At 53.4% G+C, this 27,293-nt stretch overlaps 5 protein-coding genes across 8 annotated transcripts; 3 read left to right on the top strand and 2 right to left on the bottom strand.

Annotated features, from left to right (window-relative positions):
- The first annotated feature begins 2,214 nt into the window (after positions 1-2,214).
- On the top strand, positions 2,215-4,323 carry GP1BA (glycoprotein Ib platelet subunit alpha). The gene has a single exon (XM_056115195.1). It carries the CDS (start codon positions 2,302-2,304, stop codon positions 4,321-4,323), a length of 2,022 nt encoding a protein of 673 aa, XP_055971170.1. The 5' UTR covers positions 2,215-2,301.
- Positions 4,324-7,139: 2,816 nt separating this feature from the next.
- SLC25A11 (solute carrier family 25 member 11) lies at positions 7,140-9,755 on the bottom strand. Its single transcript, XM_056115062.1, has 8 exons — positions 9,513-9,755; positions 8,791-8,943; positions 8,500-8,706; positions 8,060-8,150; positions 7,895-7,985; positions 7,702-7,801; positions 7,571-7,622; positions 7,140-7,457 (listed from the first exon to the last, which is right to left on the bottom strand). The coding sequence occupies exons 1-8, from the start codon at positions 9,605-9,607 to the stop codon at positions 7,302-7,304; spliced, it is 945 nt and encodes a 314-aa protein (XP_055971037.1). The 5' UTR covers positions 9,608-9,755; the 3' UTR covers positions 7,140-7,301.
- Positions 9,756-10,063: 308 nt separating this feature from the next.
- On the top strand, positions 10,064-15,840 carry RNF167 (ring finger protein 167). Of its 3 annotated transcripts, none has more exons than XM_056115058.1 (9): positions 10,064-10,645; positions 10,722-10,802; positions 13,240-13,401; positions 13,474-13,561; positions 13,749-13,839; positions 14,135-14,240; positions 14,355-14,448; positions 15,154-15,234; positions 15,317-15,840. In XM_056115058.1, the coding sequence occupies exons 1-9, from the start codon at positions 10,562-10,564 to the stop codon at positions 15,622-15,624; spliced, it is 1,095 nt and encodes a 364-aa protein (XP_055971033.1). In that variant the 5' UTR covers positions 10,064-10,561; the 3' UTR covers positions 15,625-15,840. The 3 variants fall into 3 exon arrangements, with proteins under 3 accessions (XP_055971033.1, XP_055971035.1, XP_055971034.1); XM_056115059.1 differs by having other exon boundaries at positions 10,069-10,645; positions 13,240-13,365; XM_056115060.1 differs by lacking the exon at positions 13,240-13,401 and having other exon boundaries at positions 10,068-10,645.
- Positions 15,841-16,277: 437 nt separating this feature from the next.
- PFN1 (profilin 1) lies at positions 16,278-19,078 on the bottom strand. Its single transcript, XM_056115047.1, has 3 exons — positions 18,767-19,078; positions 17,235-17,427; positions 16,278-16,616 (listed from the first exon to the last, which is right to left on the bottom strand). The coding sequence occupies exons 1-3, from the start codon at positions 18,896-18,898 to the stop codon at positions 16,519-16,521; spliced, it is 423 nt and encodes a 140-aa protein (XP_055971022.1). The 5' UTR covers positions 18,899-19,078; the 3' UTR covers positions 16,278-16,518.
- A 1,834-nt stretch (positions 19,079-20,912) lies between these two features.
- On the top strand, positions 20,913-26,806 carry ENO3 (enolase 3). 2 transcript variants are annotated; one of them, XM_056115008.1, is made up of 12 exons: positions 20,913-20,945; positions 22,161-22,247; positions 22,492-22,587; positions 22,774-22,832; positions 22,957-23,026; positions 23,591-23,724; positions 24,942-25,164; positions 25,260-25,457; positions 25,641-25,842; positions 26,279-26,387; positions 26,513-26,571; positions 26,657-26,806. In XM_056115008.1, the coding sequence occupies exons 1-12, from the start codon at positions 20,930-20,932 to the stop codon at positions 26,724-26,726; spliced, it is 1,323 nt and encodes a 440-aa protein (XP_055970983.1). In that variant the 5' UTR covers positions 20,913-20,929; the 3' UTR covers positions 26,727-26,806. The 2 variants fall into 2 exon arrangements, with proteins under 2 accessions (XP_055970983.1, XP_055970984.1); XM_056115009.1 differs by lacking the exon at positions 20,913-20,945 and adding an exon at positions 21,451-21,553.
- Positions 26,807-27,293: the final 487 nt, after the last annotated feature.

The raw sequence follows: 27,293 nt of genomic DNA, 5'->3' as shown, positions 1-27,293 counted from the left end.
TTTAGTGGTGGCGCTTGCACCCTTTTATGGTGCTTATACAACCTGGTGATTAGACAACCACGCTGCCAGGCTCGTGCTTGGCACATTGGGAACATAAGAGATTTGAACTTGTGACTATATTCTTGCCACTGTATTTTTATTTGGGGTGGGGCACACCTGGTGGTGCTCAGAGATTGTGTGGTGCTTGGGGGACCATATGTGGTGCCAGGACTTGACCAGGATGACAACTACTGCTACATGCAAGGCAAATGCCTCACTCTTTGTACTTTTGGTCTGAGCCTAGCTAATGTATTTTTCATAAAATTTCTTGTCAGCCTAAATTAAAACATTTTCTGGGCTGAAGAGATAGTAGTTAATGAGTTTGCCTTACATGCAGCCAACCCTGATTCAATCCCTGAATGCACATATTGTCCCTAAGGACCACCAGAAGTAAATCCTGAGTCCAGAGCCAAGAACAGCCCCTGAGGGTTGCAGAGAATAATACAGTGTGCTTGACTTGCACGTGGCTGACCTGGGTTTGATCCCTGGCACCCTGAGCCCTTCCAGGAGTGATCCCTAAATACAGAGCCAGGAATAAGCCCTGAGTACCACTGAATGTGGGCCACAACAGGAAGGGGAAAGGAAGAAAAAACCAAAAAACCCTGAGCATCACCATGTATGGTCCCAACTTCTACCGTCCGCCCCCATCCTGCCAAAGGGACATTTTCTGTTTACAAATTAAAAAGCGTACAGGTTGGGCCAGAGTGATAGTACAGCTGGGTGGGCGTTTGCCTTGTACATGGCAGACCCAGGGTCTATCCCCAACATCCCATATGGTCCCCCAAGCAACGCCAGGAGTAATCCCTGAGTGCAGAGTCCGGAGTAACCCCTGAGCAACACTGAGTGTGACCCAAAATGCCACCAAAATAAAAGTGTACAGGTTAACTGCATTTGATTCAAATATCTCCCCTTTCCCCAGTCACCAATGGTAAGCAGATATGAGCAAGTTCACGCAGTTATAGTCTCCCTTTTGGGAGACATTTTTGTCATCAGAAGGGACAATAAGCCAACAGACATGTGGTTGCCTTTCCTGTTTTTGGTTTTGAGCTACACTTAGTTCAGTACTTACTCCTGGCAGGCTTGGGGACCATGAGGGATGCTGTGGATTGAACACAGGTCAGCCACGTGCAAGGCAAGCACCTTACCCTCTGTAGCTATCTTTTCGGCCCCCTGTTGATGTTTTGAAATCAGCACCTAATCTGGTGTGGGGAAGATCAAAACGTTTTTCAGAGGAATAAATTATGAACTGGAATTTTCCAGGTAAGCAAGAGTTAGGTATTAGGCAGAAAGGGATACAGAATGAGAAGAAAATCTTTTTGGACTTGGAGGGGGGCCACACCCATGATGCCGGGGATCACTTCTCACAGTCCTCTGGGGACCATACAAAGTGCCAACAATTAAACCAGGTTAGCCATGTGCAAGGCAAGCACCCTACAGGGTGTACTATCTCTCTGGCTTCTGAGAAGAGAATCTTGGCAAAGGGAAAAAGAAAGATCTTAGAGCGAAAGGTGGAGTTGGTTGTGACCATGGCTATGCAGGCTATGGAAAACATGGAAGGTCATCATGAAGGTGTGGTCAGCAGAGCTGAGGACTGGGGGCTCTGTGCAAGCACTGAGTCAAGGGAAGGGTGGAACGAGAAGGCAGGCAGGGAGGCATGGGAGGGTTAAATTTAGCAACTCTAAGAATGCAGCTATGAAGGGGAAGTGAGAGCAGCAGTTGGAGAGGTTTATAGAAGTTGGGTGAGGCTGGTGGTTGTGGTCCTCTCCCAATCTCCCCAGTGTAGGAGGAAAGTGGGAGAGAGGACGGCCAAAGGGAGGGTTTGGGGAAAGTTGTGGAAGGAGATGATAAAGACCCATGTCCTGGAGAGACCCTGTTCCTAGAGTCACAGGAGCCCCTATCAGGCTGGCATTTCCTCCCCATGCCTGCCCCCTTCCTGCCCTTGATCAGACGCTCCCTGGAGCTGGAAGAGAGAAGGACCCTGTCACCCTGAATGAAGCTGTGTTCTTGGAGGTCTTGCTGCCTGCCTGTAAGCCGGGGCTTGGTGCTGGGGAAGGACAAGGGCTGAGAGGCAAACGGTTTAGGAGCTGTCAGTGTATTTAGGATGGGGGCGGGGGGAAGAGACAAGAGAGGAAAGGCATGGACAGGATGGGAGGTGAGGGAGAGGACAGGATCCTGGAGGCTGCAGCTGGGGTTTGGGGCCAGGAAAATAATTCCAGCCAGCTGTAGGGTGTCCACTCAAACTCCCCTCACCCACAGGTCCCCATGCCTCTTCTCTTCTTGTTGCTCCTGCTGCCAAGCACTTCCCAATCCATCTGTGAGGTCTCTGAAGTGGCCAACCAGATAGAAACAAACTGTGAGAAGCGGGGGCTGAAGATAGTGCCTCCAGGCCTGGCAGCAGAGACAGCCATCCTCCGCCTGGGTGAGAACCCCCTGGGCACTTTCTCCTTGGCTTCTGTGGTGTACCTGACACGCCTTTCTCAGCTGCACTTGGGTGACAGTCAGCTGGCCAGTCTGCAGACTGACGGGACGCTACCACAGCTGGAGACCCTGGATATATCCCACAATAGGCTGAAAAGCCTACCCTCGCTTGGACGATCTCTGCCGGCACTCACAACCCTGGATGTCTCCTTCAACCAGCTGGCCTTGTTGTCCCCTGGGGCGCTGGATGGCCTGAGCCAACTCCATGAGCTCTACCTGCGTGGCAATAAATTGAAGACTCTGCCCCCTGGGCTCCTGGTGCCCACAGCCTACCTGAAGAAGCTCAACTTGGCTGACAATAAGTTGGAAGAGCTGCCCCCTGGGCTCCTGGACGGGCTGGAGGAACTCGACACACTGTACCTCCAAGGGAACTGGCTGCGCACAATACCAAAGGGCTTCTTTGGGCACCTCCTTCTGCCTTTTGCTTTTCTTCATAGCAACCCCTGGTACTGTGACTGTGAAATCCTCTATTTCAGTCGTTGGCTGCAGGACAATGTCAATAATGTTTACTTATGGAAGGAGGGTGTGGATGTCAAGGCTATGACCCCCAATGTAAAAAGTGTGCAATGTGTCAATTTGCCCAAAGTTCCAGTCTACACATTCCCAGGGAAGGGCTGTCCCACCCTTGGTGATGGGGATGATGCAGACGTCTATGATAACTACGAAGAGGAGCATGAAGCAGCTAAGGTACCCGTGACAAGGGCTGTGGTCAGGTTCTCCACCAATACCGAAGCCCACACAACCCATCTGGGCTCACTCCGGTCCGCAACAACTGCTTTTCTACACAAACTGATGCCCCACCTGCCTTTAACCCCAGAATTTACTGAGAATCAGACCACACTCCAAATAACCACAGGATCCACTATAGTTTCCCAAACTCAAAAAGATAATAGTGAACCCACCACAATTCACACCACCCCTGAGCCTATGGCACCCACCACCTCAGAACCCACCACAGCCCATACCACCCCAGAACCCACCACAACCAGCACCCCCCCCGAGCCCACCACAACCAGCACCCCCCCCGAGCCCACCACAACCAGCACCCCCCCCGAGCCCACCACAACCAGCACCCCCCCCGAGCCCACCACAACCAGCACCCCCCCCGAGCCCACCACAACCAGCACCACCCCGGAGCCCACCACAACCAGCACCACCCCCGAGCCCACCACAACCAGCACCACTCCTGAACCCACAACCCAAACCAGTCCAGAAACCGTAAGTCCAACTACTCTGGAGTCTAGTACAACTCAGGCCACCTCAGAATTAACCACATTCTTAACCACCAAACCCACCTCACTCCCTACCACCTTAGAATCTACCACACTTCTCTTTGAACTCATCAATTTCTCAAATGTGCGTGGGATAGCTCAAGGAACTTTGGACTACTCTAGAGATCACCCTTTTCTCAACTCAGACATTTGCTGTCTCCTCCCCATGGGCTTCTATATCTTGGGTCTCCTTTGGCTTCTGTTTGCCTCTGTGATCCTCATCCTGCTGCTGGTTTGGATCCGGCACGTGAAACCACGGGCCCTAGACTTCAATCAGCCAATTGCCCTGGCCACATCCACATATACTACACATCTGGAGCTCCAGAGGGAAAGGCAAGTGCCCGTGCCCCAGGCCTGGCTGCTATTCCTTCAAGAGCCACTCCCTGTTTTCCGCTCCAGCCTCTTTCTGTGGATACGGTCTAGTGGGCGTGTGGGACCTCTGGTAGCAGGACGGAGACCCTCGGCCTTGAGTGTAGGCCGTGGCCATGACTTACTGGGTACAGTGGGTATCAGGTACTCTGGCCATAGCCTCTGATGGCGGAGAATGTGACGGGTTCTCCTACTGAGAACTAGCTGGGGGGGGACGATGGGTAAGAAACAAGAGTCAGGGAAGGTTGTTCTTCTTTTTTCTTTTCTCTTTTGGGTCATACCCAGATTTGCTCGGGCAATTTGGCTCTGTGATCGAGGATAGGATGTGGTGCTGGGGATTGAACCCAGGTCAGGCACATGCAAGGCAAGTGCCTTACCCATTGTACTCTATCTCTCCAGCCCTCGATTACTTCTTACTGTTGAGTATCTTCACTTCATATCACCTGTCCCAACAAATCATGAGAGCTGTAAGAATGGAATTGCACAGATCAAAGAACCAAGTTGCCTATGTTGCTCTGAGATAGGTAATGACAATTTCCCAGATCATCAGGTGACTACCTTACTTTGGGAATCAGCTTTAGGAAATCGTAACAAGGAACATGGATACCTCACATAGCTATGCTGTTACAGAAAACATGGTGAGATTTATCAAGATTCTGGTCCCAACTGCCTCTGGGTGGTATAAATAAATGTAGATGGTCTGATCATCTTTTCCACTGCTTAGCATGTCTAGTCTTCCACTGTGATACATTGTTTGTATAATGAAGGCGTTAAAAACATTCTTACTTTCCTAGGAATGACTGGGGTACTTATCACTAGCATTCTCACTCGACTCTCGCCTTGCTCACTAAACCTGCTTGCACTTTCCCTGGCTGGGGCTCCTCTCCCACCACACCCCCGCACTCCCAAATGAGCATGTACCAGGCTACCCAGGCACTGATTCTAACTTAGTAAGATTCTCTGGAGCTTATTGAGTTTTCAGGCCTTCTTGCTCACAGCCTTGCAATACCTGGAATGGAGGTAGTACCTACTTGCCCCTGCAGGCCCAGAAAGGCAGCACTCCTGAATAGCCCAGGTCAGCAGGACATGGCCGGTCAGTATGCGCCATCTTGGTACACTTTACCTAATTGCCTCTGGTTATTTCTTGCTCTCAAACTAGGTAAAGGGAATCCACTCCTTATGCTCCGCTGGTGCAACCATTCTCCTTACTATTTTCTGGGTGGGGCCTTCTTAGATCCAGTCTTGCTTCCAGCCCAAATATGTTCTGGCACCCAGAGAATGGGAACGAAGGCTGAGTTCTTCTGGCTCCAGGAGACCCCTGCTCCAAATTATGCTAGAACAATCTATGAAATCTGAAAACCTGACTATATCTCTCTTCAATTTTGAATTCTTGCCTGAAGAGAAGACAAACTCTTCCGTATTCTGAGCTACACCTGGCAGTGCTCAGGGCTCACTCCTGGCAGGGCTTGGGGAATCATGCGTGGTGCCAGGGTTCAAACCCAGGTTGGCTGTATGCAAATGCACTACCACGCCAGCCTGAGGACACACTCTTGAGTTGCCTGGCAATCAAGGATTTCTGTGTCCTTGACTCCATCTGTCAGCTTCCTCGTTCCTGACAAATACTTCCCTGACCCTGTTCTCTGACCAGTGAACTGCTAATGCGACAGGTCTCTCCTCCCCCACACCAGGCCAGGTACTCCAAGTCATCGACAATACCCCTGCTTTCCTGGCCGCTTGTGTGTCAGATTCTCCTCTGGATCTGGAACTCCTAATAGACAAGGTGCGGGTCCCAGGAGTTTCAAAGGTGCCACTCTGGTCCAGGCCAGCATGTGCATAAAAGGTTAAGAGAGGAAGAGCGCCCAGATGGGGTGCCAGACTGCTGAGTCTTCTTCTATGGAGAAGGTTCTGCCCAGGGGGAGCTCCCACCTGCTGCCTGCCTATCCCTGACCTGGCACGAAGCCCTTAAGCTTCTCACTACCAGCCCTCCTTTTAACTGACCTTTCCAAGCCTCAAGAAGAGCTTGGGAAGAACATGCCTCCCTTCTAAAAAAAAAAATAAATGGACAAAACTGTTCTTCCTGGCCTGGGGTACTGGCCAGTGTCTTAAGTCTTTCTTAAGACTCTAGGTTTGGAGGACCTATATTACCTCCACGCTAAATCCTGAAAGCCCCTTGCCCCACCCCCGCCTAGATAGTCAGTCTTCTCCTCTTACAGACTCTTTATTCTCTCTATTTTGGACTACAAAAGCAGTCACCAAACCCAAATGCTTTTCTTGGGAATTATATAAAACTGCTCAGACTTGTGCATCTGTTGCATTCCTTGGTGAGGGGCTGGGAGACAGCACTGGTGCCTGGAGTGTTGGATTTCCTCAAACCCTCAGCTGCTACAACAAAACTGACTTACACAGTACTTGCATAAAATTGGAGGGTGCTTTTTGGTTCCTGGCCATACCCAGAGGTGCTAAGGGATCACTACTGGCAGGGCTCGGGGTACCATATGGGGCACCAGGGACTGAATCCAGTTCAGTCACGTGCAAAGCAAGCACCTTACCCTCTATATTCTCTCTCTACCCCCTGGGTGCTTTCCGTTTAATAATTTTTTCTTGAAAATTCCATTTCCTGCTCTTCAGGAACACTGGCCTCTTTGACCAAACACCTCCCCACACACTGACCCTCCCTCCAGTCTCCAAATTTGGGGGTGGTATCAACCCGATTTATTGATTACATCTTCAGTGAGGTAGAGGAAGGTCACATTCTCCCGCTGTAGACCTTCAGACCAACGGGAGAGCTTCTGTCCCCTCCAGTGCCCAGCGTGGCCTTGGTTTCCCACTGAGAACGATGGTCTTCTGCTGTCCTAGATGCCTTGAAGCTAACATCAAGAAGAGGCCAGAAATCCTCATTTCCCAGCTCCCCCGCCACCAAGCCACAGCCAGGGACAGAGAGACGGAGGACAGGTCAAGCAGGGCAAGCTGGAGCAAGAAGAGGACAGATCAAAGTCCTTTACTGTGGAGGAGGGAGCCACACAGTGGAGGGAATAAATAGAGGGGCCCAGGGCAGCAGAGTCCAGGCCCCCCAGGGGCACACTGACTGTAGGAGCAGTGGGTGAGTGGGAGCTCCGACACACCAGCTCCGAACCCTCACCCATGTCAGCCACTGAGGAAGAGACGCTTGTAGGCCTTGTTCATCTGCTCCAAGAAGATGAAGGTGAGGACGGTGTGGGGACCCAGGCGAGCATAGTACGGTGTAAAGCCCTTCCACAGGCTGAAGAAGCCCTCATAGCGGACGACCTTCATCAGCACATCCTAGATAGGTAGGCAGGATGCTGGGGCTAGAACTTGTCCCACTCACCAGTTACCCTCATGGCCCTTCCAGAACATCCAGACCTCCAGCCCAAGCCACCAGCCCAACTTCTCACCAGCCCATTCTTGTATTCTGGCTTCCCATCAATCATTCGCATGTTCTGGATCCTAGAGGGAGACGGGAGGGCCATGAATGATGTCACTGGTGCTCTCCCCCACCTCTCCAGGCCCTCGATTGCTCACTTACCGAGTTTTGACAATGTCCACAGGCATGGAAGCGGCAGTGGTGACCAGGCCGCTGATCATGCTGGCACAGAAGTGGCAAAGGATATTGTCAGAGAAGTAGCCTGAGGGAGGGGAGCAGGGGATGGCAGTCAGCTCAGGGCTGGCACATGCCAATCTAGAAGCTGAGGAGCAGAGCGCCTAGCTCTGGATCTCACCTGAGTCCAGTAAGAACTGTTTGGATTGGGAGTAGGAAGCAAGTTGGGCAGCGTTGACAACAACAGCCCGTGCCATGGTAGGAATACAGCCCTGGGGTGAGAGAAAAGAGTCAGAAATGCTCATGACCTGGCTCCGGGTCCCCAAGTCTCTACCCCTTTACTCACCCTCCACAGTGTAGGGACCCCCTCTTCCTGGGCGATTCTAATCAAGGCGTTAAAAACATTTTTGTAGCCACGGCGCTGGTCAGGTGGGAGTCTGGTGAAAAGGTAGGAAGGAGATGAAAGACTCAGGATAGACAACCCTGTCCCATAGGGGCAAAGAAAAGGAGGCTGGAACAGGCAAAGGCCAGGCTCTAGAGTAGGAAGAAACTAGTCCTGGGCCAGGGAAGGGGCACAATGACTGGAGAGCACGCTTTGAAGGTAAGAGGCCTAGTTGAGTCCTAGTACCACGCGATTCCTCAGCATTGCTGGGAGAAACCCTGGGCTACACTGGCAGCAGTTCTTGAGCACTGACACATATAACTGCCAAACAAAAAGAAGTCAGTTCTTTTATTCTAGATTTCAGGGAATGGGGCTGTGGAGGCAGGCTCAGACCCGGCACTCACCGGCCGTCGGCAGTCATGCGGATAAGAGCCACCTCGGCTGGTGTTCCTACAAAGGCACCAGTTGCACCTGCTGTCATGCCAATCAGGGCCTTGAGTAGGAAGCCAGGGGGCGTACCGTCAGCCCCAGTCAGGCGCTCAAACAGCACAGTATAGATGCCAAGGCGAGTAGTTGTGTAGGTGGCCTGGCGGAGGAGTCCAGCTGATAGCCTGAGAAAGAAGGGATCAGTGCATCAGGCCAAGATATGGAGTTACCATCCCACAACCTACCCCTACTTGCTGTGATCCCAATACCCGGTGTAAATGCCCTTTAGTCCTTCTGTCTTCAGGATGCTGGTAAGGGCATGGAAGCTGGTTTTATATTCTCGGGTCTTGGCCCCTTCCCCGCTCAGCTGCATCCGGTTCTTCACCAGGTCCAGAGGCTGCACAAACACTGTAGCTCCCATCCTGGAGACGAGGGAAGCGTAGTCAATAGGAGCAGTCCAAATCCACCAATGATCGCTGGAGTTAGCAGCAAGGTGTTAGAAGGGCTGGGTCTGCCATGTGATTGTTCAGAAGACTGGTGATTATGTGTATGATTCTCTCTGTGCAATGGGTTCGGTAACTCAGCAGGGGCCATGCAACAAAAGCGTTCCAAGCAGCTCCCTGGGGGTCAAGCAAGTGACCTGGGGCTGCAGGTTGACAAAAATGCAGGCTGACAAAAGGGAAGGTGGAAACATTAATGACCTGGGACTGTATGTAGTTGTCGAAAATCATGCAGTGACCTGAAATCCTAAACAGAAGCTCAGCGGAGCCAACGGATTAGGAAACACAGGTAGCCCTGAGGGGACAGTGCAATAACCCTACATGCAACAGTAGGGGCCTTGCAATAGCCATCAAGAACCTTGCAATACGCCAGGGAGCCCGTTTATCCCGTCTCGGCTCGGTTCACTGAAAAAGATCCAGAGACGAACCGGGCCCGTTTCCTTGCACCCGTCCCTTCCTCCTCCTTTCCCATTCCTGGGGCCTGAGCTTACCCGGCCAGGCCCCCAAACAGGAACTTGACGGACTTAGGGGAGGTACGGGGTTTTCCGTCCATCCCGCCGGCCCCGGGACTCGCCGTCGCCGCCATGGCTCTCAATGGCCCTCAGGTCCCGGTCCCCGATGCGCGCGGCCCGGCTTGCGCCCAAGGTGACACCGCGCGCGCAAACGGGGCGAGGGCGCGCGCGCACGCCCCTCCAGCGCTCAGGTCTAGCACCAGCTGGAAGCTTGCGCAGGCGCAGACGTGCCGGCGCAAAGGCGACCGGGAGCGAGGCGGAGCAGAGGGCGGAACTTGAAGAACGGCTGAAGGGAAGAGGTGCGGCTGGCCGAGGACGCAAACGTAGCGCTGTCTCATCAAATTGGAATCGCGGGAAACGAGGGAAGAAATGGTCTGCAGATCTCGCGAGATTAAGTGAGCTCGCCCACCCAGGTACGGAAGTCTCTCGCGATAGACGAGCAGGTGTCGGCTAGTGGGAGTGATGTCGAGGTTCTCGCGAGACTTGGGGCACCGTGGCGGTCGCGGCGGCGGCGGGAGGAGGGTTTGTGACCGGCTCTTTCTGGTATTCCGGGCAGCAGGGAGGCACCGGCCGGGTCTTCTTCGGGGCCTCGGCGCTCCCTCCGCTTCCACCTTTCTCCGAACGGCCTTTCGGGACCGGAAGTCCATCCTCAGCGGCCGGCGTGGGAGCGCTCCGGTTCGCCTTGCCGGAAGCTCTCCGCGGGGCTGGGAAGACGGCCCCACTGGCCGGAAGTCCCGCCTCCTCGGTTCCCCCACCCTGCTGAAGTTTCCCTCGCCCCGCGCGTCCGACCCCCTTCACCGTTTTGTGCCGTGCCAGCAAAGGACACGTTGAGTGTCTCTTTCCGCGAGCCCACTGAACGGGTCGGGTACCTCGCTCCCGAAGAGCGGGGCTCCTTCCCGGCGGCCCCCCATGTAGCTGGGAAGCGGGGCCTGGGGGTGCTCGGACCCCTGGGATCCCGAAGAGGCGGAGCGGGCGCGGAACCCCGACTGGCCCCTGCGGCTCGCCCCTCCGGCTCCGCCCTCGCTGTCATGCACCCTGCGGCCTTCCCGCTTCCTGTGGTCGTGGCCGCTGTGCTGTGGGGAGCAGCGCCCGTCCGGGGGCTCATCCGCGCGGTGAGTCGGGGGCCTCCCGGCGGGTCGGGGGTTGCCGAGGGAGGTCGCGGGACGAAGGGCGATGGTTTGTCCGCAGACCTCGGACCGCAATGCCAGCATGGACTTTGCAGATCTTCCGGCTCTCTTCGGGGCTGCCCTGAGCCAGGAGGGACTTCAGGTGACTTCCTTTCCTTCGGATTCCTACACCTCCGGCTCGGGGTTGGGGGGCCTTGCCTTGGGTGACGCTGGAGGGAGGGAGGGAGGGAGGGAGGGAGGGAGCGTCGTTTGAGGAACCGAGCGCAAAGCGCGTGCCCGCGAAATGGAATCTGGAACCTGGAGGGAGAAGACCGAGGGTGTACCCCGGCCCCGAAGCCTCGGAGGGAAGCGGGCAGGGCCAAGGGTCAGTGCGGTCTCTTGGGTTTTACCGCCTGGTACGAGCCCGCTCTCTCTGAGCCTTGATTATTTGTAACACAGAATGGAACAGAAACGAGCCCAGGTATTGTGAGCCTTGAATTAGATAAGCAGCCATGCAGTCCTTCATCCCAGTGTCGGGCACATGCCAAGGCCATAGTCAGATAAGCTGTGATACGGTTAACGGAAAAGTGAAGGCAGTGTATCCTGTAGGTATGTGCTGGAGAGGGAAATAGGAAACAGCTTCAGAGAAAGTGACTGGGAAATGAACTGCAGTCTGGAAAACTGGAAGAATTTTTCTGACTTGCTTTGGATGTGGAAGTTATCAGGGGCAGGGAGTAGGACAGCAAGGGATTGTAAAGGGACGTTTGAGTACAGTAGTCCCCCTTATCCATAGTCACTAGATTTAGGTACCCTTGATCAGGTTAGAAATTATTAGAAGGTTTTGGGCAGAAGCGATGGGATAGCGGGTAAGGTGCTTGCCTTGCACATTGCTGACCTGGGTTCGATCCCCAGCACCCCATAAATTCCCCTGAGCCCTGCCAGAAGTCTTTCCTGAGCACCACTGGTGGCCCAGAAACAAAATTTATTATTAAGAGGGGCTGGAGAGGATAGTACAGTGGATAGGGCGTTTGCCTTGCACGCAGCCAGCCTAGGTTCAATCCCTGGCATCTCATATGGCCCTCTGAGCAGTGCCAGGAGTAATTCCTGAGTGCAGAGCCAAGGTAACCCCTGAGCATCATCAGGTGTGACCCCCCCCCAGCCAAAAAAAAAAAAAGCAAACAAAAAAACCAAACCATTAAGAGCACTCTTTTTTTTTTTGGTATTTTGGATCACATCAGGGATGCTCAGGACTTTATTCCTGACTCTGCTCTCCTCTCAGTGATCACTCCTGGCCAGGCTTGGGGCGACCAGGTAGTGCTGGAGATGGAACATGGGTTGGCTGCATGCAAGGCAAGCAGCCTAACTATACTATTGATCTGGCCTCTGAAAATTTATTTGGACCTCCTGACTGCTAGGGTCTGTGGGCTACTCAGGGCCCAAGCAGCATGGTTTTATATCTTCCGGCTCTTGCATTAAACTGCTGGCCCAGTTAGGCTGAGATTAACTGGTGGGCCCGCTAAAACATAAATAAGTCTATTTGGTTTTGGGGTTTATGGTTTTTTTTTTAAAACCACACCCCGATCACTCCTGGTGGAAGACCATATGCAGTGCTGAAGATCAAACCCACTTGGTATTATCTCTCCAGCCCCCAAATAAAGCTGTTTTGAAAGAGACCACATATTCATTACAGTATGTTGGTCCATTAATTACTTTTTAAAATTTTTATTGTGCCTAACTTAAAAATTAAAGTTTATTGTGGATCTTTATAGTAAGAGATAGCACATATTGGATTTGGTAGTATCCGCATTATACTTTTTATTTAAAAAGTTTGTGGGTGGCGGGTGGAGCCATAGTACAGTGGGTAAAGTGCTTCTCTTGCATGCAGCCAACCTGGGTTCGATCCCCAGCATCCCATGTGGTATCCCCCCCACCCAGCACCTCCAGGAGTGGTTCCAGAAGCAGAGTCAGGAGTAACCCCTGAGCACTGCCAACTTTGACTCTAAGATGAAGTTTTGGGGGCCAGAGAGATAGTACAGCAGGAGGAGCACTTGTCTTGCACTCAGTCAACTGTGCTTGATCATGCACTTGCCTGTTTGTTCCTGGCACCACATATGGTCCCCCAGTCCCCACCAGGAGTAAGAGTAAGCCCTGAACAAGCCAGGTGTGGGCCCAACCACCTTCAAAAATGAGACTTGAGGGCTCGCTTGGTGGTATTTAAGGGAGCTACTAGAACAGCGGTTGGGCGTCTGCCTTGCACGCAGCCAACATGGCCGACCCGAGTTCGATTCCTCCGCCCCTCCCGGAGAGCCCGGCAAGCTACCGAGAGTATTCGATATGCCAGACACAGTAACAACAAGGTCTCCAATGGAGACGTTGCTGGGCCCGCTCGAGCAAATCGACGATCAACGGGAGGGCCTTTACCTTACCTTACTCTGTGTGCTTGGAGGTATATATGTCTTCAGGAATTTTAGGATCACATGGGTTGGATGCTCAGAAGGGAGGGATAGGAGGTGTACAGTATTTGTAAGCCAGAATGCTCGACGGGTCTTGAGGGAAGTGAACTTGAGATGAAAACCAACTTGTTTGCTTCTCTTCCTTAGGGGTTCCTTGTGGAGGCTCACCCAGCCAATGCCTGCAGTCCCATTGCCCCACCCCCCCCAGCCCCAGCCAATGGGTCAGTCTTCATTGCGCTGCTTCGAAGATATGACTGCAGTTTTGACCTCAAGGTTGCTGAACATGGAATGGGAGCAGGGAATCTGAGGGTAAAATGAACACCAGGACCAAAGGGAGGCAAGGCCTATGATGCTTCCTTATCCCCTGCCTTGTCTCCCTAGGTCCTAAATGCTCAGAAGGCTGGGTATGGTGCAGCTGTGGTACATAATGTGAATTCCAATGAACTTCTGAATATGGTGTGGAATAGCGGTAAGGTTGAAATACCTTCAGAGCTGGATTTCAAATTAATGCTGAGATTGAGATGGGGGAGTGAAGAGGCTGAAAGTTTAAGAGCCAACCCTTAGGGAGGATGCAAGGAGAAGTCAAATGCCAGGATTATTAAAGGATTTTAGGAATGGAAGATTGGGTTCCTGATATAATGTTCTGATCCCTACAGAGGAAATCCAGCAACAGATCTGGATCCCATCTGTGTTTATTGGGGAGAGGAGTTCCGAGTACCTGCGCACCCTCTTTGTTTACGACAAGGGGTAGGATGTATGCTGCTTCCTATTCCCTTTTCTGGCTGGGGTAGGGGTTGCAGGCAGAGGTCATGCAGGCAATGCCTGGATCAAACTCAGGCGTCCAGCATGCTTTGCATGTGCTCCAGCCCTTTGAGCTATCTCCCCAGCCCCACACATCCCAACCTAGGCTGGTCCTCTGTGTCCCAACTATTCAGCCTATTAACTTTCTTCCTGCCCTTTTCCCTATTCATGTGCCTTATTCAGACTTTATCCCTTTGCTTTTCTTAATGCTCCTTAACCTTTCTGGTTTTTCTTTTCCTAGGGCCCAGGTGCTTCTGGTCCCGGACAGTAGTTTCCCTTTAGGCTATTACCTCATCCCTTTCACAGGGATTGTAGGACTTCTGGTTTTGGCTATGGGAGCAGTAATGGTAAGTAGCCCAGGGAGCATGATAATGAGGCCTTTAAAGCCAGACTGGATTTGAGGTTGGCAGATGGGGATATTTTGTATGTTCCCTAAACCATTTATACTCTTCCTCCCTCAGATGGTTCGTTGTATCCAGCACCGAAAACGGCTTCAGAGGAATCGATTGACCAAAGAGCAACTGAAACAGATTCCTACCCATGACTATCGGAAGGGTGAGAGGGAAGGGGAAAAGGACCTTTCCCACAGTTGAGCTGTTTTGGAAGAATTTGAACTCAGGAGATAAGGAGCAAAAAAAGATGGCTTGTAGATGAGAAGCTCCTTGTACTTCTTTTTACCCATGTATACAGGGAAGACGGGGAAAGAGTAGAGTAGCCAGAAAAGGGGAGGAAAGGCAAAGATGAAAGGCCTGGCATGTGACTCAGTGGTAGAGCATCTGCTTTGCATGTATGAGTTTCCTGAGATTCTGTCCCTGGTACTGTCATTAAATGGAATACTGGATGAGGGGAAGAAAATGGAAACCAGCAGGAAAAATGGAAAGAGAGGATATAGTCTGAGGAGGTTCAAACAGGTGAGGGGCTGGGTCTTTAGGTTCTACAGCCTCTAGTGCCCATATAAGGCCATAGCAGAAGCCCTGCCCCCCCCAACCACTTCCTGTTCCTCCCGCTCTCTAACCCTGCCACACACCCATATATATCCCCCCTTCCCTTCCGCACCCTCCCCCCTCTTACCTCCACTTCTCTTTGCTTGTTTTTCATTTTCTGCCTTGGCTTTATTCTACCAGTCTTAAGTGGTTCTAAATCCAGTCAAGGAAAGTCATTTTTGCATGTTTTATCTCCATCTTAGACCACCCAAAAGTTTATGGGTAGTCTGGTGGACCATGGTCAGTGTTTCAGTAAATGATTTGTTTCCCCCCCTAGGAGATCAGTATGATGTCTGTGTCATCTGTCTGGACGAATATGAAGATGGGGACAAGTTAAGAATCCTCCCCTGTGCTCATGGTGAGGTCCTTATTTTATGTGCCTATGCCTGTGCCTGAGCCATCACAGGCACTGAGTGCTTGATCTGAATTCCTCTCCACAGCCTACCACAGCCGCTGTGTAGACCCTTGGCTTACTCAGACGCGGAAGACCTGCCCCATCTGCAAGCAGCTGGTTCATAGGGGTCCTAGGGATGAGGAGCAGGATGACGAAACTCGGGGGCAAGAGGGTGATGAGGAAGGGGAACCGAGGGATCACCCTGCCTCAGAACGGACCCCACTTCTTGGTTCTAGTCCCACACTCCCCACCTCCTTTGGCTCCTTAGCCTCAGCCCCTGTTGTTTTTCCTGGGTCTTCAGCAGATCCACCGCCCTCTCCCTCTTCATCTACCACATCTACCATCCTGGTCTGATGGTCGTGTTCTCCCCTACCACCACCTCTGGCAACCAATTTGCACAATCCCTGTTCTTTCCCCTAGTCTTGTATGTTGAGTGAGGAATAGCAGGACTTCTTCCACCCCATCCTTTGAGGGAATTGGAGGGGGGTGTAAAGGGACTAAATCTTTACTTCCCGAGTAAATAAAATTGTCTTTTGTGGATTAAAGAAGGGGGGTGAGATTATTCTCACATAGAATTCCTGTTGTGGGAGACTATTCCTTTTTTGGCCATAAAGGGGCAAGGGAGTCCCAGGTGCTGCTAACCTGTTATCACAGGGATAGCCCTAGCAGACAATTGTTGTGACTCAAAGGGGGTGGTGGGAGCCCCACCTACACATGAGAATGACTCAACTGGCACTGCCTTGCCCACAGGTCTGGACCCATTCTCTGGTCTGAATGGCTCTTTCCATTATCTGCCAACTCTAAGATAGCATTCTTAGGACAATCTAGAAATGAATGCTACTGTGAAGGGCTTGGATGGGGAACCTGGCCAGGTACACACTCAAGGACATGGAAACCATAGATTATTCCTATTAGTGCATCAATCAAATTTCCTACAATTTCTAAAGGGAATTGGCCCTGGTGACTTGGGTCTCTATCCTGACACCCAGCTAAAACCACACAGCAACTTGTTAGAATCTTTTTTTATTCAGAAAAAAAAAAACCCAAAAAACAAAAAATTTTCCAACCACACACAGGAGGGGTACAGGTAGGGGTAGGTGTCTGTCCATCCAGCCCCAGCCCCTAGCCCATGTGGTTTTGGCAGCAATAAGGGGTGTGGGGTAATGGCCCCAAAACAAAAATGGTGTATGTGTGTATGGGAGGGAGAGGGGTGCAAAAGCAGTGGGGAGTGATGGGGGGGAGACAAGGTCAGTACTGGGCGCGTCGCAGGTGGGAGGCCATTTCATAACATTTCTTGTTGATCATACCACCGTGGACACCTTCTTTGCCCATCAGCAGGACTAGCGCTGGAGGAAAGAGAAAGGAGGCTAGGATCCAGGTGTCACCCTCCCCCCCACCCAGCTGTTCAGCAGCTGTCAGCCCAGGGGGTTGTAATCCAAGCTCATCTCTCCCAAGTCCCCCTCCCCCCTTCTCAACATGCAGGCAGGCTGTCAGTCACTCTCAAACAAAAGGGCTTTTCAGAAGGGGTGGGGAATTAAGCATAAATACCCAGATATGAAACACTAAAATTTAGGGCTTAAGGCCCACAGAAGACTACTGACTCATATTCAGGCTAGAAATGACTGTATATGAGCCTGCCACCTCCCAAGAATCAACAGAGGAGCTCAAAAGGCAAGCGTTTAGGACTGACTTGACATCCATTCGTCTATTTCCTCCCAGAAAATCAGGAGACTCCTCTGAAAAGGCTTAGGGCAGGAAGGAATTAACAGGTCAGGTTTAACTTCTTCATATTACAAGATGAGGAACTAAACTGGTTGGGCTGTCCAATGCCCTAGCATCCAGCAGACTCGGAGAAGAAAGCTATTACAATTTCCTTCACACTTGGAGTCACATAAGAGCCTAAGAGATCGCTGAAAATATGTTGGGGATCTCTAAGTTAAGAAAGGGTAAGACACAGAACTCACTCTTGGCAGTCATGGTGACAGTAATGTTGAAGGTGGGGGCTCCGCCAGTGCTCTTGGTACGAAGATCCATGGTAAATTCCCCGTCCTGCAGCAGTGAGTCCCGGATCACAGAACATTTCTGGCCCCCAAGTGTCAGCCCATTCACGAAAAAACTTGACCGGTCTTTGCCAACCAGGACACCAACCTCAGCTGGCTGCAAGGTGAACCAAACATTGTCAGTACATCAGGATTTCCGACTCCAAGAACCCACACCTGCCCTCCGTTTTTCAGGAGCTAGACCTCTAAGGAAAAGAATTGTATTTGGTACACATCCATGAAATTTGTGGTACTTTTAGATCTACAAGTCACTGCACTGAAGGTTCGCAGTTCTCACCCCCTGAGCATGGTAATGGCTGACATAATCCTGTCGAGAATCTAGAGCTCATTCATTAAGAAAACCAGTCCCACGAACTGGGGGTGGTCCACGTCAGTTAGGAATGGAGTGGAATGGGGAGCCTCTGGATGCTCAGAACTCTCCCTCAGGAAAAGCAGAAGCAGAGAGGGGAAGGGAGGGGGCGGGCTAGCAAGAGAAGCAACTTTGCCCTTATTTGGTCAAAGGTTCTGCAGGAGAGTTACGGGCCCGGACGCCTGGGTCTCCAAGTAGCCTAGAGTCTGCGTCCAGGTATCCAAGTCCCAACAAGAGGCGGCAGCTTCCCGGGGGCTTTCCGGTGAAGTTGGAAAACTTTTGGAGGAGACCGGGAACATTCCCCCTCCACTCTTACGCCCCAAATCCCCACATCCGGTGCCCTCCCGCCCGGAAATCCCCTTCCCCCCTTTCAAACTTCCGTCCCCCTCCCCACTTCCGGGCACTGTGGTCAGGGGGGTGGTGGTGGGGACAGCAGCAGTCATCCCCATGTCTTTCACTTCTGCAGCCTTAGAAGTTCTCAAAGTTTCCCTGACCCGGGCCCCGCCGGATGGCGGGAAGGGAGGGCGAGGGGACTTCCGGGTCGGTCTCGCAGGAATGCTAGGTCCGACGTGCCACTCGGAGGTGGGGGAGGGCGCGGGGCGGCCTCGCCCTCTAACGGGGTCGGCGGGGCGCGGGTCCCACGGAGGACGGCCAGGGGCTCCGAGCACGCGCCCGGGGCCCCCTCTCCGGAGGGGCAACAATGGGGAAGGGGCGCGCGGAGGGCCGGAAGTGGGGCCGGGGGCCGGGCTGTCCCGGCCCCTTCTCGAGCCCAGGCCCCGGCGTAACCGCGGCGCGTGCCCGCCCCGCCCTGGAGGAGGCGGAAGTGGCCCGCCGCACCGGGCGCCGCGCCCCTCCCCGCCCGGTGCCCCGGATGTAACGCCCCGTCGCGGAGCGGGGCGGCGGGCGGCGTGGGGGCTGCCGCCCGGCGGACGACGGAGGGGCACCGGAGGGCCCCGCGCCCGTGCAGCCGCCGTTCGCGCCGCCCCCCCGGGCACGGCCTCTCGCCGCCTCTGCGGACCGCGCCGCCCCCCGGCCCTCTCACGGCCCAGCCCCTCGGCGCGCCCGAACCGCGCCGGCCTCGCGATACCGTGATGTTGAGGAAGGTCTTCCCGGGGACGGCGGCCCAGACGGAGGGCGAGTCCTTGTAGCCCACGATGGCCGCGTCCTGACAGGTCCCGTCCGCCATGAGGTTGTCGATGTAGGCGTTCCACCCGGCCATGACGCTGCTGCTGGGGCTGCTCTCGGCGCTGCTCTGGGACCGCGCGCGGGGCTCGAGCTGCCTCGGCTCTGCGGGCGGGGGGAGGCGGAGAGCTCGGGCACGCGCTGCCGTCCGGACCGCGGGTCTGCGAGCTGTGCAGCAGCCCTCGCACCGCCACTTCCTGCTCCTCCTCCCCCCTCGATTTTTATTTGCAAAGGGCGGCCGGGGCGGGGCCTGCTTCCCATTCCCGCCCACCACCACCAGCCCCCCGCTTGCCCAGATACTGAACTTTGCAAATGCAATTAAAAATATCCCTCCCCCGATTGCAAAACTGACTGAGTTCGATGAAAAGCTGTGTAAAAATAAAAGGGGGGGCGGTTTGAGGGAGGTTCGGGTTAAGGCTCGCTCCACTTCACACAGAATATGTAAACTGCATTTGGTGCAGGGAGGAGAGTCAAGTTAGAAGAGGGACGGAAAGTGAAAGGGCGTATTAGCAGGCTGCAAACTGCGTAAATTAAAGAGTACTCGGAGAACGCAGAGTTAAACGGAACGACTACCCCCCTTCCCCCACCTCCGCCGGAGGGAAGGAACGGCGGGCAGCAGCGGCGCGTGCGCCCGCGCCTGCGCCGGGGCCAGAAGCTGAAGCGCGTGGGGCGGTTGGGGCCGGCGCCCGCCGGGCCGGGCCAATTTGGACCCCTTGCAGAGGCGTACGGGGGACGTGTCTCTTAGTCTGGCAGGAGGGGCGAAGGCACGGCTGGTGAGTTGCTGCCTCTCCATTCACGACTTTGTCATTCAGGAAGAGTGCAAAGAATTTGAGAAAATACCCGGCTCGTTCCTAGCGTTGAAAGCACCCAGGGGACAGTAATTGCCCAGGTGGCTCAAGTTGTGCTCACTATTAGAGCCCGCGTCCCACTTCAAGGTTTTTCTTTCTCCTCCTGCTGGAGGCCTAATCCCCACGTCTCAGCTCCGCCTGTCCAGCAGTTTGGGTCTTGGGCCGTACCCCTTGGCCAGTCTCTTCCCAGCTCATGAGGCGCCCGCAGGGCTAGAAAGCGGGACTTTTTTTCAAGGCGGAGGAACACGAATAGGGTACAGATTTGCAACTTTTTTAAGATGGGGAAAGTTCCTTCTACTTCGCGACCGTGGCAGTTTTTCCCCCTCTGCAGTAAAACTTGAAAGAACTGTGCGGTTAGTTAGCTTGCCGCCAACTGGAAAGGGGGTGGGGCAGGACTAGCCGCGGACTCGGGCGAACTAGTCCGGTCCGCGCGGCGCTGGCCCCCGAGGGGCTGGGCCGTTTCCGGTCCCCTGTGGGGGGAGGGGAGCCGGCGGGGCGGGAAGGGGTTTCGCCCCTTTCTCGGTCCGCCGAGCGGGGCGCGGGTCCCTCACTGGGCACCCGACGCCCCCGCCCTTCCCCGGCAGCCTCCCGGCTGAGTCAATGGCTGTCTCGGGCGGGGCCGCACGTGGCGGCGCTCCCCGCCCAGCGTCTCTCGACTGCACCCCTGTGACCCCCAAAGCGGGAAAACCCCGGAAGGAGCGGCCGGAGATGAAGGAGGAGGGCGAGCCGCGAAGTCGGGATCCCGGACGGCCCGGGACTGGCGGGGCGGGCAGGGCCGGGAGCTCGGGGAGCGTGAGTCACGGGGCGCGGGCCGCTGCGGCGCCGGCCAGGGGGACCTCGTGACCCTTGGCGACCCGCGGAGAACGGGAGCGGCCCCCGGTCGCCTCCGGCTGCACTTGGGCTGGGCCCTGCAGATCCCGCCTGCAGCACTTGCAGTGCAAGCAGCGGGCCGTCGGACTGGCCTGAGACGCTCAGATCCTCACAAAGCGCCCCCGTCCCCGCCCCAGTCCATTCATTTTCCTCGCAGGATTCTGCACCGTTCATTGAGGCGACGGGGCCGCGCCCTGAAGCGTCCGCGGTCGTGAGGGAAAAGGGTCCGGCTGACAGGCCCGCGAAGGGCAGGGAGGGACGCGCCGGCTCCCCCGGCTGCGCATTCGCGTCCGGCCCCTCCCCTAGCCCGGCCGCAAGGCTAAGGTTGGGCGGAGCCCAGAGAGGCCGTTATGCGGACCCTGAGAGGTGAGACCCAGCCTTCTGTAGCTGCTCCGCTGCGATTCTCAGAGCTTCTCCGGGGCCGGCCCCGGCCCCACGAGGCAGGGCAGCTCCCCGCCCCGCCTCCAGAGCTGAACTTCTGTGGAGGTTCCCGCCGCCCCTCTCCCGAGGTCCCTGCCCAGCCCCGCGGGGCTCTTGTTACCTCTGGCCGTTCTCAAAGGGCATTGGTTCCTCTTTAGCCTTTGCAAAAGGGGAACATAATCCTGGGAAGGAGAGGGAACCCCCAGTCTGAAGCCTTCCCTTATAGCTTCCCAGGGATGGAAATGAAAGTAGGGACTTTGATTGGGGGACAGAGACAGTGGAGTAGTAGTCATTGTCCTTTGAGAAGGGGGCCGGGTGCCCAGGGCCGAAGACTTGTGCTTTAAGCTGTAGTGGGCATTTGGCTGACAGCCTAAGGTGGAGAGGAGGGTGGCTGGAGGGAGGGAGGGAGGGAGGGAGAGGGAGGGAGGCAGGCGGGGCTGGCTGGGAGACTGGTGGCTGAGGGATAAATGCCCAGCCTCGGGGGTGATCTGACACTGTCCCAGCTGCCTCCCAGACTCAGAGCTCACCCCAAACGTCCCACGGAGACACCACAGGTCTGGTGAAACATCTAACCCCCACCAGGAATGGATCGGGATGGTAAAGGGGGAGGGTGGTATTGACTTGGAGAAGTTGGGGGCAGTATCCCTTTTAGAGCCTTCTGAGACTGGGGGCTGCTTGGGTGGAAAAGTTCCAGCAAGTATTCAAGGATAGAGACATTAGGAAGCTGTAAAGGGGCAGGGAACTTTGAGTTGGAGCCAAGTGGGGGATTTGGGGCGACTGAGGATTTGGAGACTGAGGAGCAGGAGAATGAGAACCAGAAGAACAGGAGAGAATTTGAGAGCCAGGGAGCCGTGGAAAACAGATTGCTTGACCAGAAGCGGGAAGGGAAGAGGCATAAGGGTGCTGCTTTCAGGAGATGGGGGTTCAGGGAGTGGTGGAGTGAGAGGAGGCCCTGGTTCTTAGGGAGGGAAGCTGCTCAGGAGCTGTTCTGAGTGGGGGAGGGGGCCTGTGCCTCCCTCTTTGGTCTGTGACCTTTCTGTGAGCTATTTTTAGCTCCAGCACCTGCCTTCCTGGGTAGGGAACACTTCTAAAGGGCAAGGGATTTCGGGTTCCTTTGGGGATCAGCTGTCTGTCTGTACTCGTTCACACCCTGTCTCGCAGCCATGGCCATGCAGAAAATCTTTGCTCGGGAAATCTTGGACTCCAGAGGCAACCCCACGGTGGAAGTCGACCTGTATACAGCCAAGGGTAATCATGGGCTCACTTAGTGCTTTGCCTTGGTTTCCTCCAACCCCCTCGGTCTTTGCCCCTTAGCTCTGTGCTATATCCTCTCTCTGGAATTCCCTTTTCCAGTCTTCTACCCAGGCCTTTTTCCCATCTGTTTCCCAGCCGGAAGAAGCAGTTGCCTCTGTACTGCCTCCTGTCTCGTAGAGGATACCTCGGCCCATTTTGGGTAGATGAGACTCTGATACTCCAATCTCTCCCACCCCAGGTCGATTCCGGGCAGCTGTGCCGAGTGGAGCTTCCACAGGTATCTATGAAGCTCTGGAATTAAGAGATGGAGACAAAGCTCGCTATCTGGGGAAAGGTGAGGAAAGACCAATCCTCTGTGTGTTGTGGGTTGGGGGTGAGTGAAAGTGTGTGTGTGTGAGAGAGAGAGAGAGAGCGCGAGCTGAAACCCAAAATTCTTAAGGAACTAGGTCTCTTCCCAGTTCTTCACAAAAAGAGATCTGATTGAGTAGCCTATGTGAACCCCCTCCTCTGGCCTCTCTAGGGGTCCTAAAGGCTGTGGAACACATCAACAAGACTCTTGGTCCTGCTCTGCTGGATAAGGCAAGTGAAGGAGTCTGTTCACCCACAGGCCAACAATATTTTGTCTTCCCCCAAATTGCTTCCTTTCTGCTGCTTCTAGAGTATGCCTGACTCTGCTCTCCTCTCCTGAAACCTAATCTTCCAGAAACTAAGTGTAGTGGATCAAGAAAAAGTTGACAAATTTATGATTGAGCTGGATGGAACTGAGAACAAGTGTGAGTAAAGAGAATAGGGGGGCTGGAGTGATAGTACAGTGGGTAGGGCATTTGCCTTGCATGTGACCACCAACCCGGGTTCGATTCCCAGCATCCCATATGGTCCCCTGTGCACCGCCAGGAGTAATTCCTGCGTGAAGAGCGAGGAATAACCCCTGTGCATTGCCGGGTGTGACCCAAAAAGTCCAAAAAAAAAAAAAAGTCATAGGGAAAGGGAGGCAGTGCAGGAGGGGTTGGAAAGGACACATGGCAGAGGGCTGGTTAGGATGATTTGTGTCCCACATTTTGGGGCACATTGTAGCTGGACAGATTTTAATTCATTCCACAGGCATTTCCTGATCTGCCTGCTGCCAGGCCTGGCCAAACTGTGAACACAGACACAAACCGACAGAGACCCTTGGGGTGGGGGCTCCCAGAGCTACTGGGGAGAGATGTTAATAAGCTCTTAGCCCAGGAATATGGAGTTCTGGCTTCTTCCTGAGGTGACCAGAGTTGGACATTGAGGAGCTGACCTCAAACTCTGGGGGCAGAGCTCTCACCTTTTCTTTGTGCTTTCTACTTTAGCTAAATTTGGAGCTAATGCGATCCTAGGCGTGTCCCTGGCCGTGTGCAAGGCTGGAGCAGCTGAGAAAGGGGTCCCACTCTACAGACACATCGCAGATCTGGCAGGGAATCCGGATCTGGTCCTCCCAGTCCCTGTGAGTGCAGCTGTCCCTGTCTGAGCCCAGTGACAGAGGTACCCCTCCCAGTGAGGCCTGCAGTCCCTTGAAAATTCCACCTTCCAAACTCAGCTCCAAAGAAAGTTTTCTGAAATGGAACCTTTCCTACTGTGGTCCAACCCCTCCCTTTTCCCCACAAATCCAAACCTTCCCTTAAGCCTCTCCGCGGCTGCTTTCCCTTGACGTAACCGGGTTCCTTCACATTCCAGGCCTAGGCTCAGTAATAATAGCTTCTCCATCTGCCCTGTACCCCAACACCCAAATCAGCTCCAGAGCCTCCTTGTAGCAAGGTTCTTGGCATTTCTCTGTATTTTCTTTTATCCTCATTAACCACTTAATAGAAACCCTTTGAATTTAATCTCATTGGTATTGTTACCATTAATTATTAATTACTAGGCAGATAGTTTTAAAGCATGAGGTCAGCAATCAATTGCTGGGTCCAAATCCTGGTTTTGCAGTTTACTAGTATTGGGATCTTAGACAAATAATTTAAATTCTCTATGCTTTAATTTTGTCATCTGTAAAATGGACATAACAATCCCTAGTTCATTGAGTTGTTTTCAGAATTAAGTGAGTGGGGTCTGGGCGCTGCCTTAAAGTATGAAGTGCATACTTTGCTTACGGAGCCTTGTTCTTGATTCCTGGCACCATATGTTTCCTCATGTATCAGGAGTAGCCCAGAGCACCTCTGGTTGTGCCCAATCCCCTCTGCCATATAAAAATAGCTGATAGAATATATGCTTGATTTTTTTTTTTTTTGATGGGGAGAAATGTTGGTGTTCAGGGACCATGCCTGGCAGAACTGGGAATTTGAACTAGGTTCACAATTACAGGCATATGTTAGATGAGCACTTAATCTCTGTACTGTCTCTCCGATCCACTAATAGAACATATGACAAGCATTAGAATAGTGCGTGGCCCATAGTAATTGCCCTATAAATGTTAGCTGTTACCTACCAAGTACATGCTAAAAACTTTGCATTCAGTTTCTCTCATTTTCAGAATAAGATTCACAAGTAAGCAGATGGTATCCCCATTTTATAAAAATGAGGAAGGAGGCTCTGAGAAGTAAAATGACACATCCTAGATCACTCAGTAGTAAGTGGAGATGTCAGGATTCTGCCCTTCCCTACCCAGCATTCCTTCTTGATCCCTTATGTCCCGGACCAGGTCTGAGCACCCTCTCCTCACCTCAGGCCTTCAATGTGATCAATGGGGGTTCCCATGCTGGAAACAAGCTGGCCATGCAGGAGTTCATGATTCTGCCTGTGGGAGCCAGCTCCTTCAAGGAAGCCATGCGCATTGGTGCCGAGGTCTACCATCACCTCAAGGGAGTCATCAAGGCAAAGTATGGGAAGGATGCCACCAATGTGGGTGACGAGGGCGGCTTCGCACCCAACATCCTGGAGAACAATGAGGGTCAGTGCTGAGAATGATGGGGGCAGAATTCCTGGGTTTTCACAGAAAAGGGGGCTGTGGAGTCTCACTGAGGTTCTCTCTTGCCTTTGTCCCAGCCTTGGAGCTGCTGAAGACGGCCATCCAGGAAGCTGGTTACCCTGACAAGGTGGTGATTGGCATGGATGTGGCAGCATCTGAGTTCTTCCGCAATGGGAAGTATGATCTTGACTTTAAGTCACCTGATGACCCTGCTCGGCACATCACTGGGGAGAAGCTGGGAGACCTGTACAAGAGCTTCATCAAGAACTATCCTGGTGAGATCCCACAGATGTCTCACTGCTCCTGTCCACATCCTGGAACTGCCCAACACTGAGTCCAGTACCTACTTTGCCATCAACTCTTAGCCCCATGGTAGTTCCCTTATAAATGCATCTGATCTGCCACCCCTTACGAACCCTTCTGAACTTTAACCTGACTCTCCCTCTATCCCCGACCAGTGGTCTCCATTGAGGACCCCTTTGACCAAGATGACTGGGCCACCTGGACTTCTTTTCTCTCGGGGGTTGACATCCAGATTGTGGGGGATGACCTCACAGTCACCAATCCCAAGAGGATTGCCCAAGCCATTGAAAAAAAGGCCTGCAACTGCCTGCTGTTGAAGGTGAACCAGATTGGTTCAGTGACTGAATCCATCCAGGCGTGAGTACCTCCTCACCCCCTTACCCTCCCGGTAGCCTCCCTCTCTACCTGCTCTGCCCATTCCAGCAACAGTCCTGCCCAAGAACTGCAAGTCTTCCTGACTTGATTCCTTACCTACCCCACTCTCTTAAACTCAAGGTTGTGACTATACCTTGCAAGACCTTATTCCAAGAGCTCTGCCATTGTCGCCCTGCTGACCCCGCCCCTATCTCTTGCCAGTCTTCTCCCCCAGATCAGTCCTTCCCGGCTGCAGCTCAGAAGCCAATCCAAGATCAGGAATCATCTTCTGTTCCCTTAATTCCCAAATAGATTAGTTATTACAACCCTCCACCCCAAATAAAATCCCCACTGTACCAATAAGGAAATGCCTCTCTCTTCCCCCTGGCTGTCCCACAGAGGACGTCCGTAGGCTTCATTATGTGTTCTCTCTCCACAGCTGCAAACTGGCTCAGTCTAATGGTTGGGGAGTGATGGTGAGCCACCGCTCTGGTGAAACTGAAGATACATTTATTGCTGACCTTGTAGTGGGGCTCTGCACAGGACAGGTATTGATAGCTCTACTCTGCCGAGTGTCTGACCATATTTTCTTGGGGTCCTAGCCTCTTGCTCTATGCTATCATGTGGCTCAGGGAGCCACAACCGACCCTTAAAATTTCTCTTTCCTCCTCAGATTAAAACTGGTGCCCCTTGCCGCTCAGAGCGTTTAGCCAAGTACAACCAACTCATGAGGTATAGTGAGTACAGTGGGCTTGGGCAGGTGGAGCTCTAAGGGCTGTTCAGAAGGCAGCAGCTGTGATTTTTGTCTGCCTTCTAGGATTGAGGAGGCTCTTGGGGACAAGGCTGTTTTTGCTGGACGTAAGTTCCGTAACCCAAAGGCCAAGTGAGAAGCTGCAGGACCCGGACATCTTTGGACAGACCCAGGCCTTCAAGCCCTTCTTTCTGAAATAAACACTGGTGCCAAACATGAGTACTCTGTTTCTTTGGGGGAGGAGATGCTGGCCTCTGGACTGTGTTAGATAAGAGACAGGAGGAAGAGAGCACACCTGTAACCTGCTGGGACAAGGAGGAAGAAAGGGACTGATAAAAAGGAAACTGGACTGGAGCAAGATTAACAAAGTTCACATTTTATTTATTTATTTATGGCTTTTTGGGTCATACCTGGCGATGCACAGGGGTTACTCCTGGTTCATTCACTCAGGTATTACTCCTGGCGGTGCTTGGGGGACCGTATGGGGTGCTGGGAATCAAATCTGGGTTGGCCGCATGCAAGGCAAAACGCCTACCCGCTGTGCTATCACTCCAGCCCAAAGTTCACATTTTAGAAGGAGTTTGGAGTAAGCAAGGGCCATGTGAAATGAAGCTGAAGAAGTACTGATGGAATAAAGAACACAGTGCTAGAAGGGAAGGAGGGTAGTAGATCAGGGGTATGACACACCATGAAGGGAAGCGCG

Source organism: Sorex fumeus, unplaced genomic scaffold (assembly GCF_029834395.1).
Source record: "Sorex fumeus unplaced genomic scaffold, SorFum_2.1 ptg000028l, whole genome shotgun sequence".
Classification (NCBI taxonomy): domain Eukaryota; kingdom Metazoa; phylum Chordata; class Mammalia; order Eulipotyphla; family Soricidae; genus Sorex; species Sorex fumeus.
This window is presented reverse-complemented; position numbering and strand designations above follow the sequence as displayed.